At 37.6% G+C, this 19,748-nt stretch overlaps 1 protein-coding gene across 1 annotated transcript in view; it reads right to left on the bottom strand.

Moving 5' to 3' along the window:
* Nucleotides 1-260: 260 nt before the first annotated feature.
* Nucleotides 261-19,748, bottom strand: part of MIPEP (mitochondrial intermediate peptidase) — a 66,450-nt gene continuing 46,962 nt past the window's right edge. The window contains exons 17-19 of the mRNA XM_031615875.2: nucleotides 8,833-8,954; nucleotides 7,963-8,036; nucleotides 261-505 (exon numbers count right to left, since the gene is read on the bottom strand). Coding sequence (XP_031471735.2) covers nucleotides 411-505; nucleotides 7,963-8,036; nucleotides 8,833-8,954 — 291 coding nt within the window. The 3' untranslated portion in view covers nucleotides 261-410. The remainder of the gene's footprint in view (nucleotides 506-7,962; nucleotides 8,037-8,832; nucleotides 8,955-19,748) is intronic.

Raw genomic sequence — 19,748 nt, 5'->3', positions numbered from 1 at the left:
AAAGAATATCCATTACCATGTAAGAAGGACCCATGCAACCAGTTCTGGGTCATGACATTTGATGGTTATGTGCTAACACCAAACCAGTGCATGTAATGAAAGATGCCACTCCACCAACCCTGAGGATGAGTTCACTTCCCTCTTAACCATCTGCTGCTACAAGATCAGATTTTCTAACAGTATGTATTAGAGTATTTATTGTCTCAAATTCTGTGCTTAAGGAATGGAAAGCCATCATCTTCATAAACAAAATCACATCATCCAATAAAATTTTTTATTACTGTTCCACCAATGTGAATATTCAAACACATACAAGTGTTTACCAAGAAGTAAAACCAGTCACAACAACATTGTAAACACAATTATAAAGATATATGTTATCTCCTGTAAAAGAATTCAGTTCAGTATTCTCATGAGTCTGTGATAAACGTTTCGAAGTCCTGGTCTAAGTCTGAAACAAGGGCGTCCACAAAATCTTCAACTGAAGGTGACTTCTGAAGCATACCTATAAAATCAAGACAACAGACTCTTAGCATTATCACTTGATATCACTTTAAAAGCTTTGCCAATAATCAAGTTAGTAAAATTAGCTAGCTTTTATTGTCACAATATGACAGAGAGCTATCTTTTTCCTTCCCTTCCCTTCCCTTCCCTTCCCTTCCCTTCCCTTCCCTTCCCTTCCCTTCCCTTCCCTTCCCTTCCCTTCCCTTCCCTTCCCTTCCCTTCCCTTCCCTTCCCTTCCCTTCCCTTCCCTTCCCTTCCCTTCCCTTCCCTTCCCTTCCCTTCCCTTCCCTCTCCTCTCCTTTCCTCCCCTCTCCTTTCCTCTCCTTCCCTCTCCTTTCCTTTCCTTCCCTCTCCTCTCCTTTCCTTCCCTCTCCTTTCCTTTCCTTCCCTCTCCCCTTTCCTTCCCTCTCCCCTTTCCTTCCCTCTCCCCTTCCCTCTCCCCTTCCCTCTCCCCTTCTCTCCTCTCCTCTCCTCTCCTCTCCTCTCCTCTCCTCTCCTCTCCTCTCCTCTCCTCTCCTCTCCTCTCCTCTCCTCTCCTCTCCTCTCCTCTCCTCTCCTCTCCTCTCCTCTCCTCTCCTCTCCTCTCCTCTCCTCTCCTCTCCTCTCCTCTCCTTTCCATCAAGAAACAAATGCAATTATAATGCACAGGGAGTAGCTGTTTGTATCAAGTCGCCTGGTACATGTTATCACAGAACTGACAGGTTTCAAGATTGTGAACATTTTTTTATCGCTATGATCTTCCTTAGGCTGCAAATTATATATCTTGTAAAGGAATGCAATCAAAACACAAGCTAGAAGCAGTCACTTCCAAATGACTGGAAGAAATCAGAGATCGGGAAGGATCTAAATCCTTATCTGCTGAGTCTCCAGATTGACACAGCCAGAGAAAAACAACGTATTTTTTCAGGGTTACACACCTTAACCATTTAATTTAGTATTTAAAGTACAAACATCTCTGAAATATTACACAAGGCATGAAATATATCCAAGCATGTATTTTCAGTGTGCTGCAGTTTTAGGTTTGGTTGGTTGGTTGGTTGTCTTTTTTGTACAGTAGAGGGATTTATCTTTTATCAGGAATCTTCATTAGTAGGTATGCTAATTGTATCACATGGCTACAGAATAACAGACAGGGAAATTAGAACAAGAAACAATCACACTCAAGTATTTTGTCAGGTAGTTCCATGAGCAGAACAACTAAAAATCTCACACCTTCCTCCCAGTTTTCATAAAGCATGAGAATCTCATGTAAATTATTTTCAGATGTTTCTTCATAACAAATACTACATTAGTGCTGAATCTTTTCACTGCTCTTAATATTTTTGAAATTATATATGAAAATTTACTGCATGACCGTAGCAGGAAAGAAAAACAATACGGCTGCCAAATAATGTAAAATTTAATCTTCATACTACTTTGAAGTGTTCTGTTCTTTCCAACAACTGCCAACGTAAATATAACCTTGTTCTACCCTTTCTGATCAGTATACCTACTGTACATAGTTTTGTACTCTTTTCACATCCTCTACAATGTTTGCTTTCAGTGGAAATTATAATTGCCTGCCGCTAAAAGACCGGAATCTTTTACTAAAGCACAATTATTCAAAACCCACCAGGAAACAGACCGGCTAGACGTAATTTTGAGTGAGCAACTAAAAGAAAGAGCTGAGACCTCACAGAATCCCATTTCAATCTGATTTAAACCTGTTGCATGTGTCAACACAAGCTGCCATGGCCCAGAAGATAATAATGAGCACTCAAAGGAAAACAAATCTCACACTACACATAGATTGACTGAAATGCTGTTACATGTAGTTTGCATCGAGACATTTTCAAAATGAAGGAGAACAGAATTAATACTCTGAAGTTCACGGTAAACTTGTAATCTAATGTTAGTAAAATTGCTGTGGAATTTCTTCTGGTTCACAATGGAAACAGAAACAGATGTGTTCCAACAGCAGCTACTAAGCCACGCTCCCCTGAGAGCCCACTGCAGACTGACTCCCAGGTTGCTGATGGGGGTGGCTGAGAGATATCTGTATTTGCTCTGTAACAACCTTAGAAAAATTCCCTCAAACAGTTTGAACCCTCAATATTTTCCTGCAGTTTGCTCAGAAGTACAGCTTGCTCTGAAATGCTTTAAGGATGCGACTCAGATGGCAGCCCACTGGAAGATACACTGTCATGCATGACTAGAGGAACTTCATCTTTCAGGGAGATGAAGTCTGGTTCCGACACTGTAAATCATTTCACCTTCTTTTTTTTTTTGCCTGATTTTACCTCAGGTATTTACATCTGAACAAACTGGCACTATTTCTAGAGAGTGAACAGTAAGAAAAACTTCAGAAGGGAAACCCTGCTGGTTATAAAAAGTATAAAAATGTGAAGTTAGGTGAAATGATTTCTTTCCTGGAGGTATTTGAGAGACCTGTGGACGTGGCACTAAGGAACACTGTTTCAACACGGTTTGGACTTGGTGATCTTTTTCTTGATTCTGTGTACCCTCCAATTTTTAAGATGCTCTACAAAGGAACCATTTTTTCTATAGCCAGTATGTTATATGCTATCAGGTATCAGCGAGGCGGGACGACTGTAGTACTGTCTAGACCACATTTTTTCTTAAAGTATAAAACCAGCCACAATGGATATAATAACCTTCACCTCTGCAAGCTCCAAAATACAAAACCTTCAACTACTGAGTTTATAAAAACCAGCCTGGCTAAATGACATTTAGCTAATTCTTTTGACATTCTAAATTTATTTTGCTGCAGACCACTCTTAAAACACTGATTATTGGTATGTCACAGAAGAAGAAAGACAAATAGTACAGCACTCAGTTATGAGGTTTGGGAAGAGACCGATGCTGTTATTATCTTTAAGTAGATTTAATGTTCCTCCTGTAGAAGAATAGTGATTCATAAAAGACCATTCTATCCTTGGGTGTTATGAAACGAATAAAAGAAGCACAATTAACTACAATACTCTCAGATGTATTTTAGTGCAGCTGAATACAGTCTTACCAGATCTCTCTCAAAACTTGGTACAAACTACATTTATTTGCTTTCCACATGGTTTATATCACATACGTAGCAGAATTCAGTTTTTTTCTGGCAATAGTGATGTCAACTGACCTCCCAGCCCACGCTTCCAACTGTTGATAATGCAAACAGATTTCAGATTTCATGCATTAGCAATGCTGTTTTCCCATCATTGACATCAAAAGCAAACACTAGAAGAATTTGCTTTTGAAGGATAAGGACGAATTGTAACTGAGGTCATCCCAGAAGAACTTCTGTAGTAAAACAAGCATGCCCTTATGAAATAAATAACTATAGATTTTAGAGTAGACAACTCCAGAAGAAACAGATACTGATGCTATTTTCATGTTTTAACCTCTTACACTACCCAGCTGTCCTACGAGTTGTCATGTCTTCCTTTAAACCCCATTAAAATATATCAAAGTAGGAACAGTACGTACTCAGCCCTTTAGTCTAATGATTTAGTAAGATGTCCATAAGGTCTGATGGCTGCAGTTTTAAAACCTAGGAGTGTGTTTTATCCATTCAGACCAACCCTTATTTCAGCTCAGTCTCTCCCAAGCCTAAGGCAACTGCACAGCTTATCTTCCCTGCTTTGAAGTTGTCTTTCACATTACACCACTGTGGTTAACCACACCCTTTTGAGAGCTGGTTAGCTATAACCTACAATCACTGGAAGTTGGGAGAAGAATAAAGCCTGTGGCAGAATTTGGCCTCTGCCCCTTTGGAACATTAATTATTTGGAGTCCATGTACTTTGAGTTAACATATGTTACCACTCACATCACCTTTACGATTTATGCATAGATTTGATACTTTCAAAGAGCCACACAAGCGTTATCTGAAGATCTTTACAGCCTCTTCAAATCATAATTATTCCACCAAGTACAATTAGAGGCATAGAAAAACAAATTTTCAGACTGCATCGGAGCAAACACATGTTTATTTACAGATTTAGTTGGTCTGATTACTATGCATGAACACAACTGAGAATGACTGTCTACAATACGATGCACTATTCATCAGTGAAGAATACAACCGCGTGTGGGTTTTGCACATGGGCTTCTTCACAGACCTGAAGGGCAACGTGACTCCAGCAAAACTGCAGGAGAAGCATGCTCCAGAGTCTGTTCCATGCTCTCAGTTCCGAAATCACCCAGCCCTGTACTTTCCACACTGCAATTCACTTTCTGCCAATGCACCTGGATTTCTTTCCAGCTGAGGAGTGCCAAGGGAGAGGGGGAGGGATGGTGCACACCTGAAGCTTGTTCAAACCTGCGACCAGACCTGGAAGAGACCTGAAATCCCTGTCTTTGAGGGAGTTTGGAATGCCTAATGCCATGTAATCCTATGAAGGAGAGCTATGTGGATATCCAACACAAACAAAGACATCAAGTTCATCTCAAACTGTATTTTCTCTTCAAGGAAAAAAGGATACCTCTTGGATAAAGCATTTTCCTTTTTTTCATTCCTCCTGCTATGTGCATGCATAACTGTTTTTGTATTTAGTCAGTTACCAAAGGGGTAAGGTAAAACGTGTCACTTCAGAAAATGTTTTACAAGGTTTCAAAAGGCTTTTCTTTTTTTTTTTTTTTTAAATGAGAAAAAATGCCACAGGAATCAAATCCAAACAAAAAGAAGTATACTGTGTTTTTCTAATGACAGGCTGGTTCAAACACGAATCTTGTCACCAGCTCCACCGGATGGCAGGTCAGATCCTTTATCTTTCTTAATCAGTACATCTATGCAATTGTGTGGGAGAAAGATGAAAAGCTAGGGTCATATGCAAGCACAAAAGAAAGACAATAGGTAGCTTCTGAGAAGAAAATCATAACAAAGAAATTGAATAAATGAAATGTGCTTGTGAAGTTATCTGTTATCAGATCAATGAAAATAGCAAACTGCACAATGAGATAAGGAAGCACTTCAAGGGTGAGGCTGCATGCATAAATCCAGAAGCCAAATTTGAGCAAGTGTGTTCCTTTAATAAAGGAAAACAAAATTCAAGCCATACAGAATGTAGGTTTTTTTAAATAGGGCACTAGTGGGCACAGAATCTGAAGTTTCTCTGAAGTTGAATAAAATCAACAAGCTGCTGGGTCTGGTGGAATTTGTCTTTAGCCAGGAAACCAGCTGTGTGCAGCACTGCAGCTGATGAAAGCCAACCAAAGGTGGAAATCAAGTGTTATAAAATATCTGGAAGGAAGGGGGTTAAAAACAGCAGAGTCAGATGCTGTTTGAAATGGCAACCAAAACTAATGAAAGAACAAGCAATTGATCCTATTTTTCTCTTCAGATTCTCCTTTTTTTTCCTAATAAATACAGAATGATTAAATCTAAACATACAATAATCTTTTCCATCATTTCTGTTGTATGCTTTAATCTTAAATAATCCAAAATAAGCAATCAAATTATTGACATGCTAAAAGACCTGAGTCACCTGAATCTAATTTTTCACAGAGTCACTCAACATGCTTGTTTAAATTCCACACTGTCTACAAATGGAGGTCACACCAAGCACAAGTAAGGACTCTGCAGTTAATAAAGGCATTTTTTTTCTGATAATTTTAATAATCTTGAATCTATTTTTATATCTTTTTAAATTTCTGCTTAAAGTAATATTGAAGAAATTCAGAATATAGAAGTAAAAATATCTTGAAAACGTCAGCTGTTTTCTGATGCAGAGGAGTTCCTCCAGTCTGGTTCTCCTCAGGTGTGTGAACAGACATGCCAGCAGGTGCACTAGGAAACCTCTGAGTGACAGGCAGTTCTAGTTAGTGATTTAAGAACTTACCAATTTAAAGGAAAAAAATGAAAAATCAGACTCCGTTTCTTACACACATAGATTTTTTTAAGTCACTTCAGAAAAGATTATTTTACCATTAACATCTAATAGTAAAACTGTTCCTTAAACTCAGCTTGCTCTTTACAGCAAACACCAGGCTGCACAGTTATCACTTTTTCATCATTCACCACTGACCCTGTGGGCTCAATGATCTGCACGAAATGAATCAAAAACCACAAGCACAAGGAATATGAATACTGAAATGCCTAGAACACTGATTACTGCATTACAAGACAGGTGAACTTGTGTGCTTTCACTGCGCTTTTCCATGCTTCATCAAATCTGGATTTCCTTTAAGCTTGAAATAAATTTGGAATTTCTTGAACTCCAATGCCACTTCTTCAGACTCATTTCAGTAAGAAGTTTTATCCAAAATGACTGATGCATACTTTCAACCCCAAACTGATGGTACCACTACTGTGCTCTCTCAAATACAAGGGGGGAAGACATCTCTAGGTACACAGATTTGTTAAGTCTATTCACAGTTTGCATTTTGCAAATTTCAGTCAAATAATGTTTGATTCAAGAAAGTGCATTGCCAAGAACTTCAATATAGCCACTTGGGCACTCCACTCCTTGCTCAACAAGTGAAAATACACCCCAGAAACAGAAAAGATAACAAACATAATTGGTGTTTAAAAATGTTCTTTCTTCCTCTGCAACATGACTTACAATATAATTGGATTTGCTTGTAAAGATGTAATAATTGTCTTGCAACTACTTAGTCCACAATCTCGAGCTGCAGTTACACTTTTCAAGAGCAGAAAAGAGAGGGAAGTTTAAAAGATGCAAAGACATGCTGAAGGAAAAGTAACCCTGCAGATCAAAAAAATAAGTAGACTAATCTAGAGGATACATACATATATATATATATACATATATAGAATGTTCTTATTTTGAAATTGTGTTGAGCTCATGATGTAATACAGATGCATTACCACTGCATAACTTAAGTGATTAAAAAAATGCAATTTCCAGTCTTCAAAACTGCGGTCATCAGAGGCTGATTAATTAATATTCATAATTAACAATATCAGAGTGAATTGAAAAAGTTATTTTCCAGATTCAAAAGGGAAATGTAGTACTGAGAGGAATAAAGAACGAGATTTCCATATTATAATCTTCAGATTTCCATTTCAAGAGAATTTATATTCAAAGTAGTAATATAATTAGAGCTATTTTGACAATGCTAAAATTGCATGGCCAGTACAAGTTCAATTCTTGCCTACAAAACAATCAGATCTATTACGAATTTCACCTATGTAAAACTTATGCATCCAAAAATTGTCAGCTGTTTACTTTCAAGTATGTTTTACTCTTACTCTCAATTCTTTAGACTACTTTGCCACACAACCCTTCCAACATTTTGTCCCAACTATTTCTATGCCTGTTTTGTTCTGTGCATCACTGACTGAGATGCAAAAGCTGACAATCACTTAAATAAATAAACAAAAAGGTTTTCTTTCACAAATCCAATAAATAAAACAAAACTGAACTATAAAGAACAAACTGGGAAATACGTTTACATTATTTCTTTCTCGATCAAAGGAATCAAAGAGTTCTAAAATTTTTTGTACCTTGAACCATAAGAATGGGCTCTTTTCCACCACCATGTGCCAGCATCTCTCTCCGGTAACGCTCACCCATTGCCCTGGAAAAGAAAAGCACAGATGTTAGAGTCATCTGCAAAGAGCCTGTCCAGCTTTCAGTTGTACTTACTTCTAGGATCTCTACGTGATTCAAAAGCAGAGATGGAATGAGATTTTACACCCCAAAACAATGACCACTTTGATTCCGTGTTGACTCCTTGAATTCAAATTACTTTTAAAAATATACTACGATTGACTGAACTAGACAAGTTTTATACACACAAAGATGTGCTGTTGTTTATGGAAGTTAAAATGCAAACATTTCAGCTTCCATTGTTGAAAGGGAAAAAGTTACTTAGTTATAATGCCTAGAACATACACCTATGATGTAAGAACATTTTATTTTAATTTAAATTTTTTGAAGTCACAATTTACCTTTTAATTTCACAAAGCAAAATGAGTAGGATAGCTATGCTTAGCTTTGAAGGTGGTGACATGAAGCTTGTTTAATACTTGCAGTTGCTTTTGATTTCAAAAGTAAATTACAATTAATTAGGTACCTATGAAAATCAAGCTCTATAATTACATCTAAATATGGATTTCAGTGCCTCTCAACTGGCAAGCGTGTATTTTAAAACACAGACACGAGTTCTTTGCATCAGTGATTATGTCCCCAAATACATTTAATCTGTGGTCATTTTCTATTTTGTTACACTCTTAAAATCAACAAAAAGGCTAAAAATTAATTGGCACTGAAAAAGCCCAACCACCTGTGCTGCCCCGAGCGTAACGTAAACCCCTTTCCAGAAGTAAGTACAACAACACTGCATGATAACTTAGTATTTTCTCTATTTTTACCTATCAAATGGATTGTGAGCAAAACACTGTTTCCACACCATGGAGGCAACGGCCCTGGACATGAGGTAGGAGTAATATTTGGCACCATAGCCCACAAGATGACTAAATCTCAGCTGCCAGGCCTGTAAGGAGAAAACAAAATTAAGAATATCAGTCATCTTTAAACCTTTTAAATTAGTCTGAGGGTTCTGCTGTTTTTTTGTTTTCTTTTAAGTATGACAGAAAAAATCTGTTAGCATTACAAAATGAAATAGTTAAAAAAAGAAAAAATAAAAAACCCCAAACCACCACCAGAAAACCCAGAATGAAGACATGCTTTATTATAAAGGCATTTTTTCAAGCTAAATGCTGTATATCCAATATGCTGATTATAATAATTGTAATCATACACAAATAGGGTCAGAAGGAGGGAAAAGCAAGAAGCAAAAGAAAAAGAAATGCAGTCAGATGTCGTAACAGCCATGTTGTTCTACCGACCTCCAAAAGAAACACAATTACCTTAATACAAGTAACTTCATATTTTATCATTTTCCATATGGATAACAGCAGTATCACACCTAGAAAAGGCCAATCTAAAAAATATTGCCACAAACAAAATAGTCACAGGGACTTGTGTTTAATGCTATATAAAATATGGCTTCCCATACACCAAAAACTCATAGATAGATGAATTACATCCACACGCAATTAATTGTTCAAAGATTTGTTTGCACCTTTAAAAATGTACATACATAGCAGATTACCATCTGTAATTATATTGTTATTCATTTATATATTGTTACTTTGTTTTATGACTCATTCCAGTAATGGTGGACTTCTTTTACAAAGCTCTTCAGCATCAATTATTTTCTTGTGTTTTTTCTTTTAGCAGATAAAATCAAAAGCATCATTCTTACTTTCACAGAAATACATTAATTTTCTCTTTCTTTGACTGCAACAGAATAATTTAGATTGAAAGAGACCTCAGAAGGTCATGTGGTCCACCCCTGGTTCAAAGCAGAGCCAATTTGATGAGGTTTCTCATGGCCCTGACCAGGATGAAAATATGTTTCCCTACAGGCTTAAATACATTTCTTGAGCTGAAGATGATGAATCTCCAGATGAAGGAGTGGGATGCTTACTCTGTCCTCTTGGCTCTCTGAGGAAACAAAAGGAGCAAACTCTTGTATCTTTTATGTCCTCCTATCCACAGACAAAGAATTTAAAATTATTATGAGTGTTGTCAAGATTCATTAAGTACAACAGAAAGTGGAGTTTTAAAGAGGAATTGGAAGATAAACAACAAAGTAATCTAACAGATGTTTTAAATTTAAATCCATAGCCTGTCACATTCTTCTACTCTCATCCCAAACCTAACGGCTAAAATTGTAAGGCAACCAAACTGAAAAGTGAGAACGTATTAGGACTTTTCCAGAACTATTTATCTTTGACTGAGACTCATCTTCACACCCTGAGTCTCAATCTCTCAACTTTGGACAGCTGAAATAAACTGTTTCTTTATTCAAGAAAGAGCTGATCATCATCTTGCTCTCCACCCACCAAGTCAAAGAAGCATGTCTTTTTTATCAGTGTTTTTTACCCTAAAAAAGCAGCAGTGACTTATTATCCAGGTCATCATGAACAGCTGATGAGAAACGAATTTGTCAGTTCCCATTTCTCAAGAATACCAAGACACCCAAGGCTGGATGTGGCTCTGGGCAGCCTGGTCTGGTGGCTGGTGACCCTGCCCATGGCAGGGGGGTTGAAATTAGAGATCTTGGATGTCCTTTTCAACCCAGGCTGTTCTATGATTCTGTGAACACAGAATCAAAGCTGCAATTCTCAAAGTTAGCTGCAATTTAGCCATTCAGAGGCAGTTGCCTCCACCCTCAGACAGGTGTCAAAAACACACGGAATTTGCTATGAATTACTCTAGCAGTAGCCTACACAACTATTTTAAAGCAGAAGCCTGACTTTTAGGGAAGACGAAAAAATGCTCCCAGTCCTCAATTTTCCTGTGGGCTTTGTGGCATGATGATGCAAATTCTTAAGAATGACTAATTTTCCTTCTTTAAAGTAAACTTCAACTATATCATATCTCATTATAAAGTAAACATAAAGAAACATTCAGCTTGGATACAGATTCTCTACTTTGCTCTGAAAAATACTGTGGTTGCTGTGTTTGCATTTAATGCCTATAATTTTTCTAACTAGTCCCTTAATTATAACCATAATCACTCAACTAACAGCACAGTTTGAAACAGATCAGACAGCCTACAGGAAAATCATGACAGCTTCTACTTTACTCCATACTAGGTTTTCAAAAGGAGGATTCAAAGTTTCAACTTGAAAGTACAACTCTCTCAGGCATGTGGAAAGCTTTACTGAAGACTTGGTTTCACATCCTCAGAAACTTAAGCAATTTTCAAATAGATCTGTTCAGTAACAGATTCAAGTTGCTTTTTCTGCCACAAAGAAAAATATACATCACATAAATTATAACTAGGACGGTATTTCTTCCTCAGTCCAGATTATTTTGCTCATCTTGCCTTCTTTATGTCAAAAATCCATGGAATATCCTGGCAGAAGGAAGACCTACTCCTTTTGTAAGACATTTAATGCTCTGTGACTAGAACAGCTCGTCTTCTCATCTAAGCTGATCAGCTACTCCATTTATCAGGCTTACTGAAACTGTATTACAAGTAAATAATGAAAACAGCTTCTTAGCAATCTAAGACCAAAAGCTTGTTTCAGTCTGCACCAAAAACAGGCCTCAATTCCTTCTGCCCATATACAAAAAAATTTGTTTGACATTGCAATTGCTAGTATACTTAAGTAAGAAACTTCACGTCACTTCCTTTCAAAAGAAAAAAGGAAGGTGTACAGAAAGACCAAAGATGCTACTCATCTCTCTCCGTGTATTCGGGGAAGCTCTCTAATGAGGTTAAAGAATTAAAAAGAAAAAAAAAAGAGAGAGAGAGGAAGACAGACAAATATAGGAGATTGAGTCAATTTGTCTTTAGACAGATGCCTAACACAGGTAAGGTATAGACAACTCTCTCTTCCTTCATTGATTCTACAGAATAAATGCACTTTCAGATACCTAGAGTTACATAAGATCTCTCAGGAAAGACCTTATCGCTCTCTACAACTGCCTGAAAGGAGGTTGTAGTGAGGTGGGGATCGGCCTCTTCTCCCAGGTAGTAGCAATAAGATGAGAAGGAATGGCCTCAAGTTGTGCCAGAAGAGGACTGGATTAGATATTAGGAATAATTTCTTCTCAGACAACGTGGATGGGCATTGGAACAGGCTGTCCAGGAAAGTGGGGCAGTCGCCATCTCTGGAGGTGCTTAAAGAAAGGGAAGATGTAACACTTAGGACCATGGTGTAGTGGGCAATATTGGTGGCAGGTAGATGGTTGGGCTGGATTATCTAATAATGATATATAGTTATATATAATTATATAATAGAATAATGATTCTATGTTTCCATGATAATAACAATTTTCAAAGGCATCACACAACTGAAATTTTTTTTCATACTGGAAACAACAACCCAGGAAATCTGATAATAAACTCACTACTTCCTAGTAAGGTTTGAAGGATATATGTGATTTCTAAAAGGTTTCATAATCAGTACAGATTTTTCTGCATAGAGTATGGAAAACTCTAGCACGTTGTCATTCTCTGTTCTTAACTTTTTTTAGTCCTCACGCAAAGTTTCTGATAAGGAGTTTCCACAATCCCTTCATTCTTTATCTTCAGTATTTCATCATCGTTCATTATCTTTTATATTACTCAAGTACATTTTCCAATTCAATGCTGTTCTAGTAGCTGACATTCCATACTGGACTTTGTTCAAATATTTGTTTGCAAGTAACATTAAACTGCATCCACTACTCCCACAAGGAGTGACCTGCCCGTATTAAAAAAAACTGTTCCTACCTTATATAGATGAGATACAGCCAACAAAAAAATACCAAACCACAGAATCATCTGAGTTGGAAAAGACTTTCAAGATTAAGTCCAACCATCAGCTTGATCTATTGATCCCATCATTAAACCATGACCCCTAGTGCCACATCCAAATGTCTCTTTTAATACCACCACAGATGGGGACCCCATCGATTCCCTGGGCAGCCTATTCCAGTGCTTCTCTCCAGTGCACTCTCTCCGTGAAGAAATTATTCCAGATGTCCAGTCTAAATCATTCCTGGTGCAACTTTTTCCTTATGTCCTGTCACTTGTCTCCTATGCAAAGAGATTGATGCTGTGGAATCTCCTTTCAGGTAGCAGTAGAGTTGTAGAGAGAAATGAGGTCTCCCCTCAACCTCCTTTTCTCTAGACTAAACAACCCCAATCCCCACAGCCATTCCTCATAATTAGTTCCCTCACCAGCTTCACTGCTCAACATCCTTCTTGCAGTGAGGGGCTCAAAAGTGAACACAGTATTTGAGGTGTGGTCTCACCAGTGTCACAAACAAGGGGACAATCACTTCCCTAGTTCTGCTAGCCACACCATTTCTGACACAGGCCAGGTTGCTGTTGTTCTTGGACATCTGGGCACATTGCTGATGTGTGTTCAGCCAGCTGTTGACCAATACTCCCAGGCCCTTTTCAGCTGGGCAACTTTCCATCCACTCTTCCCCAAGCTTATGCCACTGCATGAGGTTATTATGACCCACATGCAAGATCCAGCACTTAGCCCTGTTGATACGTTTAGGCTAGTACGCCTTTAGAAAGTTCTATGATCAATAAAAAATAAGCACATCACTGAAAAAGCTTAAGTGGTTCACCTTTTAGCATGAAATTCCATTATAATAAAACTACCTATAGATGAAAAATGACTTGATTTCATAACTATGTAATTCACAAAGTTGAATGATTTCTTCATTTAAAATCACAACTGACATATCAATTTCATTTTTGGAAGGATAAAGGCTAGACGTGTAGATCTAGGGCACACTCCTTATTAAGCACTATATTTTTGGTAAGCAGCAAGAAAGTTAATGAAGACTGAGTAATCACCTACTTCAAAAAGTTCCATGAATTCATTCCAGGAGTTTATAAAACAGCACATTTTACAGCATAGCCCATGGGTCGTGATAATATGCCATTCATGGGTCATGTTCATGCCTGCTTTTTATTCAACAGAACAGACTGAAATAAAGATGTGAAACAGATCCACTGCATTTATTAAAAGGGTCTTTTCTCCACCAACATTATAATCTTCCCTTATAACCATGCCTGAAATGTTACCAAAGTGTGAAGGCTTTCCATTCCTTCCTGTAACAAACAAAAATATCTCACTGATACATGTGCCATACAGATAGAACATTACACCTTCCCAGGAATTTTAAATAGGGTACTTGTAGGATATACTCTTAGGGTAAGATTCAGTTCATTTTATTTAATAGCTATCTCAAACTAGGTATCTTGCCCAAACTAGTCATGGAGTCAGGGGACAGAAATATTTATTCTTTTATCTCTGGAGGATATAAGGGTATAAGACTACTACTCGAGGAGAAATTAAAATAATTTACCCCTTGTATTTAGTTAGTATAGTTAATATACCTATTTGAAAGTTAACGCACATCATTTCCTTTAACAACATTGTTAGTTCAGTGAAACTAAACTGGTTTGAAGACAACATAAATTAATTTAAGATTCAATAATGTGATTTCTAAACTTACTAGTGTTAAGATTATCACAAAGATCAACTCATTTAAAAATTAATATGTGACCTGAAAAGACTAAATTGAAAGCAAAAAACTGCAGGTAAGTCACTACATAATAACCTAATTTTTGCTTGACTGTGTTCTATAGACTCCACTAATTCCACAAAATAAGTTGTATAAAATCCTCCTACTTCATTTGAAAAGGAAAAACAAACTACAGTAATTCTTGACTAGTACTTGGAGCTGTCAAAATTCTCTTCATCAGTTTCTGCTGTGACTTTAGCTATTTCTAGGTATATTTTATTCCTTTTAATTTTTTTTGCATCTTAAGACAAAAATCACAAGTGAGAATGAGAACCTGAAAAGACCCAACCGTAAATGAAGTATTTACATCATTTAAGTCTTCTAATTACAAAATGTGTGTTAGAGTAATTACAACAACGAGCCTGTTGTTGAACAGTTTCCATGAGGAACATTTTTTGATGGGGATGATATTAGGTGCCACCCCCTCCCCTTTCTTAATTAAATTCTTATTTTGGCAGGAACCTCAGTGGGGAAACAGCCAACTTATCTCAGGGGCTACTGGGTGGAGAACTCCTGGATCTGGCAGAAAGTTGATAGTATTGCTCCTAATGCCCTTGAACTTGGCTATCAGTAGTGGTGGAATACTCATGAGAATCACAAAGAAGCTCGAGGCTCTGGTAACTTGGGAGACAGAACAGCAATTAGCATGGAAATAAGTACATTTCCCTCTGCTGAGAAGCAAGGCTTATCAATGTTAGTGAATTTCCAGCACAACACGCTTCCGGCATGCAAATATGCACACTGAAAATGAGCACAGGCAACACAACAGGAGCTGGAAGTGAACAGAAAAAAATACCCTGAGTGGAATGGACGTATAAGAATCACCGAGTCCAACTCATGGCTCCATGCAGCACCACCCAAAATCCAATCCCCACAGCTGAGAGCACTGCTCGAACGCTGTCTGAACTCCAGCACTTGGTCCTGTGCAGGCTGTTCCATGCCCACCGCCCTGTGGTGCAGACCCTTTCCCTCACCCCCAGCTGCCCTCCCCTGCCGCAGCTCCATGCCGTTCCCTCGGGCCTGTCGCTGTCACACAGAGCAGAGCTCAGCGCTGCCCTCCGCTCCCTGTGAGGAGCTGCAGCCGCCATCAGGCCTCCCCTCAGCCTTCGCGTACATCTCACCCTTTAGAACCCTCACAACCTCTACAGCCCTCCTTTGAATGCTCTCTAACAGTTTTATGACCTTACACTGTGGGGTCTAAACCTGCACCCGCTGCTCGAGGTGAGGCTGGATCAGTGCAGAGCAGAGCGGGACAATCCCTTCCATCGTCCAACTAGCTCTGCACACAAAGAATACAGAGAGCTGCAGTCAACAGATCGTGAACATCAAGGCCACTTTTCAATACAGAAAATCGGTAAATTCATTGTGTGGTGCAGATCTGGCTGCACATCCAGCTTAGCAGATTTCCTGTTCTGATGTACTACTAGCTGTGCACACATCATTTTAATACACTGGTAGTAAAAATACCTTTAGCAAAATAAAAAACTATTATCTGATGACCAGGAGATGCGGTCTCTTTGTTTTCCTTTGACTTGTTTACATTTTCATGGTCAAACTCATATACTTTTTTCCAGACAGAAGTTCAACAACCTGCTTCTCAAAACGCAAAGATGATACTGAGAAGGTTTCAATGCAAAGAACTGCAACCACCAGAAGTCATCAAGTACTGAAATTTTAAGACTCACCCCCATGGCTCCTAGAATTACTGCGCATATCTACATGAATGAATGCTGTTTCCTGAGTCTCTACTGCACTCACTTTGCTAGAAGCATCAAGCCTGCAGTAGGTGAGTGAAGAGGTTGGCCAAACGAAGCTCCTCTGGCTCTTCTTGCCTGTGTGTTGTGGCTGCAGCAAGAAGCCTAGCACTGCCAATAGAAGCCTGGGCTATGACTGCCAGGTTCCAGGGTTCCAGCTCTGCTGCCAGGAGCATGTATTTTGGGGAGGCCAAACTATCGTGTCACTGAATTTATTTTTCCACTGGTAAGTTTAAACCACTCATTCACTTTGTGAAATGAGAAAAGGTTTTAAAGCTTAAGGAATTCTAAGCTTCATTCTGTAACAAATCAGAGTATTTCTTTCCCCTCTTCTATAGTTACATAAGCTTACAGCTTTGAAAACATCCTCAATTCATTCTCACTTGAAGAAACAACTTAATGAGTTTTGGGGTGCAGATGTTACAAACAGTCTATGCCTGGGGCTACCTCTGAGGAAATCCTAGAGCATTTGCTGAGTGACAGAAAGAATTCTTTCAGAGGTATGCACCTCCTTCTTTGGTCAACTTACTTTCTTTATTTCTGGCCTGAACACCAAATTTTATAGAATTACATCACCATGATTCTAGAATTTCACAATAATAAAAAATTCCAATAAAAAGTTCTAAAGCCACTTCCTTTGCTGCAGTTTCTAAGCTTGTTTAGAATAACAAAAAGTTAATTTCATGAAACCACATCTTGAGCTGCCCTCGTAACTTGCTTAATGTCAGCACTCCTTCGTTTTTCAGTGTCGTGCATTTCTGTGTTAGGAGTGGGAAAGAGCACAAAGTAAACCAACCCAGAGACATCACTGACATTTTAGAAAGCAAGTCAAGCAAGAGATTAAGATTTCAATTTATAACACTTCTGTGTTTTTATTATAAAACGATAAATAAATCTAGCAAGGCATGGAATGTAAATATTTTTGCAGTTGTTTACACTAGGGAAGAGGAAAGGAATTTAACATGCAATTAACCACTTAGGTGATTCAAGATATGTACCATATGGTCTCTGGATTACTTAAATTAAAGAAAAATATTTCACTTTCATTTATAAACCATTAATGCATTTTAACTGCTACAGCAAAATCATTTAAAACTCTTCAGCCCCTTCTACTCGTAAAGGGACTGGGGGGAGAGACGATGTGGGAGACAACAAAGAACATCAGCATCAAAAAGCTGTACTTATGATTGCTCCACAATCCTTAAAACACAGATTCAAGATAGAGATAGGAAAACTGATTTTAAATTTTGACCTCACTTCAGCATATTGAGAGACAGCATTACTTATAAATATAACTAGCGTGAAAAGCAAAGCCTAAAAATCATACTAACAGACAATAACTAAATGTAATTTCATACACATACACACACATGCAATACACAGACCATTCAATCGCCACTGAATCATTTTTATCATTGCCTAAGTTTTCAAGGTTCATAAGCCCCAGATGACTGGATTCAGGTCACTGAGCTCTCCTTCGGATACAGATTTCATATTGAAGCCTAACTTTTCTATTATACGTTACCAATTAAAGCAAATTTTAAGCACTGACCTGTTATTTTAAAATAAACAACATGAATGCTTCTTAAAATAAGCTCTTATAAAACCCAAGAAATATGCTAAGCAATGTTGTAACTGCAAAATATTATTTGCCAGTACAACTTCATCATGTGAATTACCTGTACCTACACTGGCAGATGATAGCTACTATTATACAGTAATGCTCACTTACTATCTTTTGCCAAAGCCATTCCAGATAGATTGTGATTCTAAGCTTGAATCTGCCATAAAATCCGACATGAACTTGAAGAAATGACTTCTTGACCCTCTCTCAGTTTAAATGCCAGCTCCTAGTAAGAGGGAGTGACAGTACTTCTACTCTCGTTCTTTTCCAATTTGGCTGTAAGCTTTTTTACAGAGAGAAGAATTTCCCACTCTGTTTGAAGAGTATTTCATTCAAGTTCTTTAGCTTATATTTATGGAAATCATATAATTAGTTTTATCTATCACTATCAAATATAGCACCAGTACTGCAATCCTGGGGAAAAAAAGAAACATGAGATGTGAGAACAAAAATACGTACGACTAAACAAAGCAATCTGCATTTAAATATATACAGATATTTTAAGTATCTATAAAAACATACAGGTATCTCAAAATGTTACCAAGTGATGTATGCAACTACTTCCTGCACTTTTTTTCAAAATGCTACTAAATGTAAATGCTATCACTAATGTATGTTTGAGTTTCATGTGGCTAACACTTGCTAAAAGAATTTCCTTAAAAGTGCTTCGTATCTTCTGATATCTGTAAACACTCTGCTGCTGTAGGTAGTTGCCCAGTGAATAGTGTCGTATTACCACTAGAAAACAAATCTTCACAATATATGCCATCAGCATTTTCTTTATCATAAAATGAACTCAACTCCAAAAAGACAGAAACCCAAACAAACCTTGAAGGGTGACTTTAAGAGCTTTTGAAAGATGCAGCATCTACATTCATAATGGACTGAGTAGGGCACCAATCCTTTTGAAATGGCTTTTAGCTATTAATTATTTATAGAAATATCACTCCCCCGGAGTTCACTGTGTACTTTTTTATTAATCTTTTCCTCAAACCCAGACTCTTCAACTTGATTTTATAGTATACTTTTAAGAAGGTTCATATGAAAACTAATCCAGTGATTTGCACTTTGTGTAAACAACTCTGGTTTCCAACATGGCAAGGTAAAAGATTACTTTGAAGGGGTTACACAAACTTCAAGAGGTTGAGTAATGATGCATGACTTCATCTCTCTTCAAAACACTCAAAAAAGTTGAATAAGAGCAACATCAGTGACTCTTCAAGTAATTTTTTTGGAGGAAAAGTAGAAAAGCAATCCATTAAGAACACCCTCCATCTTTATTATGAAATGTATGTTTCTGTGATCAAGAACAAAGGTTTCTTTAAGATTCCCTATAATAGAAATCCTATAACTGCTGGGTGTGTCGCCTTCTTCAACAGAAGAGGGAAAAGATCAACAACTTTTAAATCATAATCACATTTGTTGTATTGTGAACCATCTTTTTTCCCTTCCACTATTGGTTGTTCATAAGAAACAAATGATCGTAGTCTCAATTCCAATTATACATTTTTCTTAATAGGTTTTCAGTACCAGAATGTTCATGTGTACCCACCTAATTTTTCTTTGCTAGAAAATTACCTTAATTTTTTCAACTTCTTACAGTGTTCATGTTTTTAAAGCTATCATCTTTCCAAGCCCTTTTCTCTGTACTTCTTTTGCATTGCTTGCATCTTTTTATGTCATTCACCTACTACAGGACACAGCACTTGGCCACTGCTAAGTTCCCAAAACAAAATACCAGAATATCCAAAAATATGCAAAGCTTTAGCAGCATCTCATAAATTGCACTCTTTGGGCA

This window comes from Phasianus colchicus, chromosome 1 (genome assembly GCF_987193195.1).
Source record: "Phasianus colchicus chromosome 1, bPhaCol1.hap1.1, whole genome shotgun sequence".
NCBI lineage: Eukaryota > Metazoa > Chordata > Aves > Galliformes > Phasianidae > Phasianus > Phasianus colchicus.
This window is presented reverse-complemented; position numbering and strand designations above follow the sequence as displayed.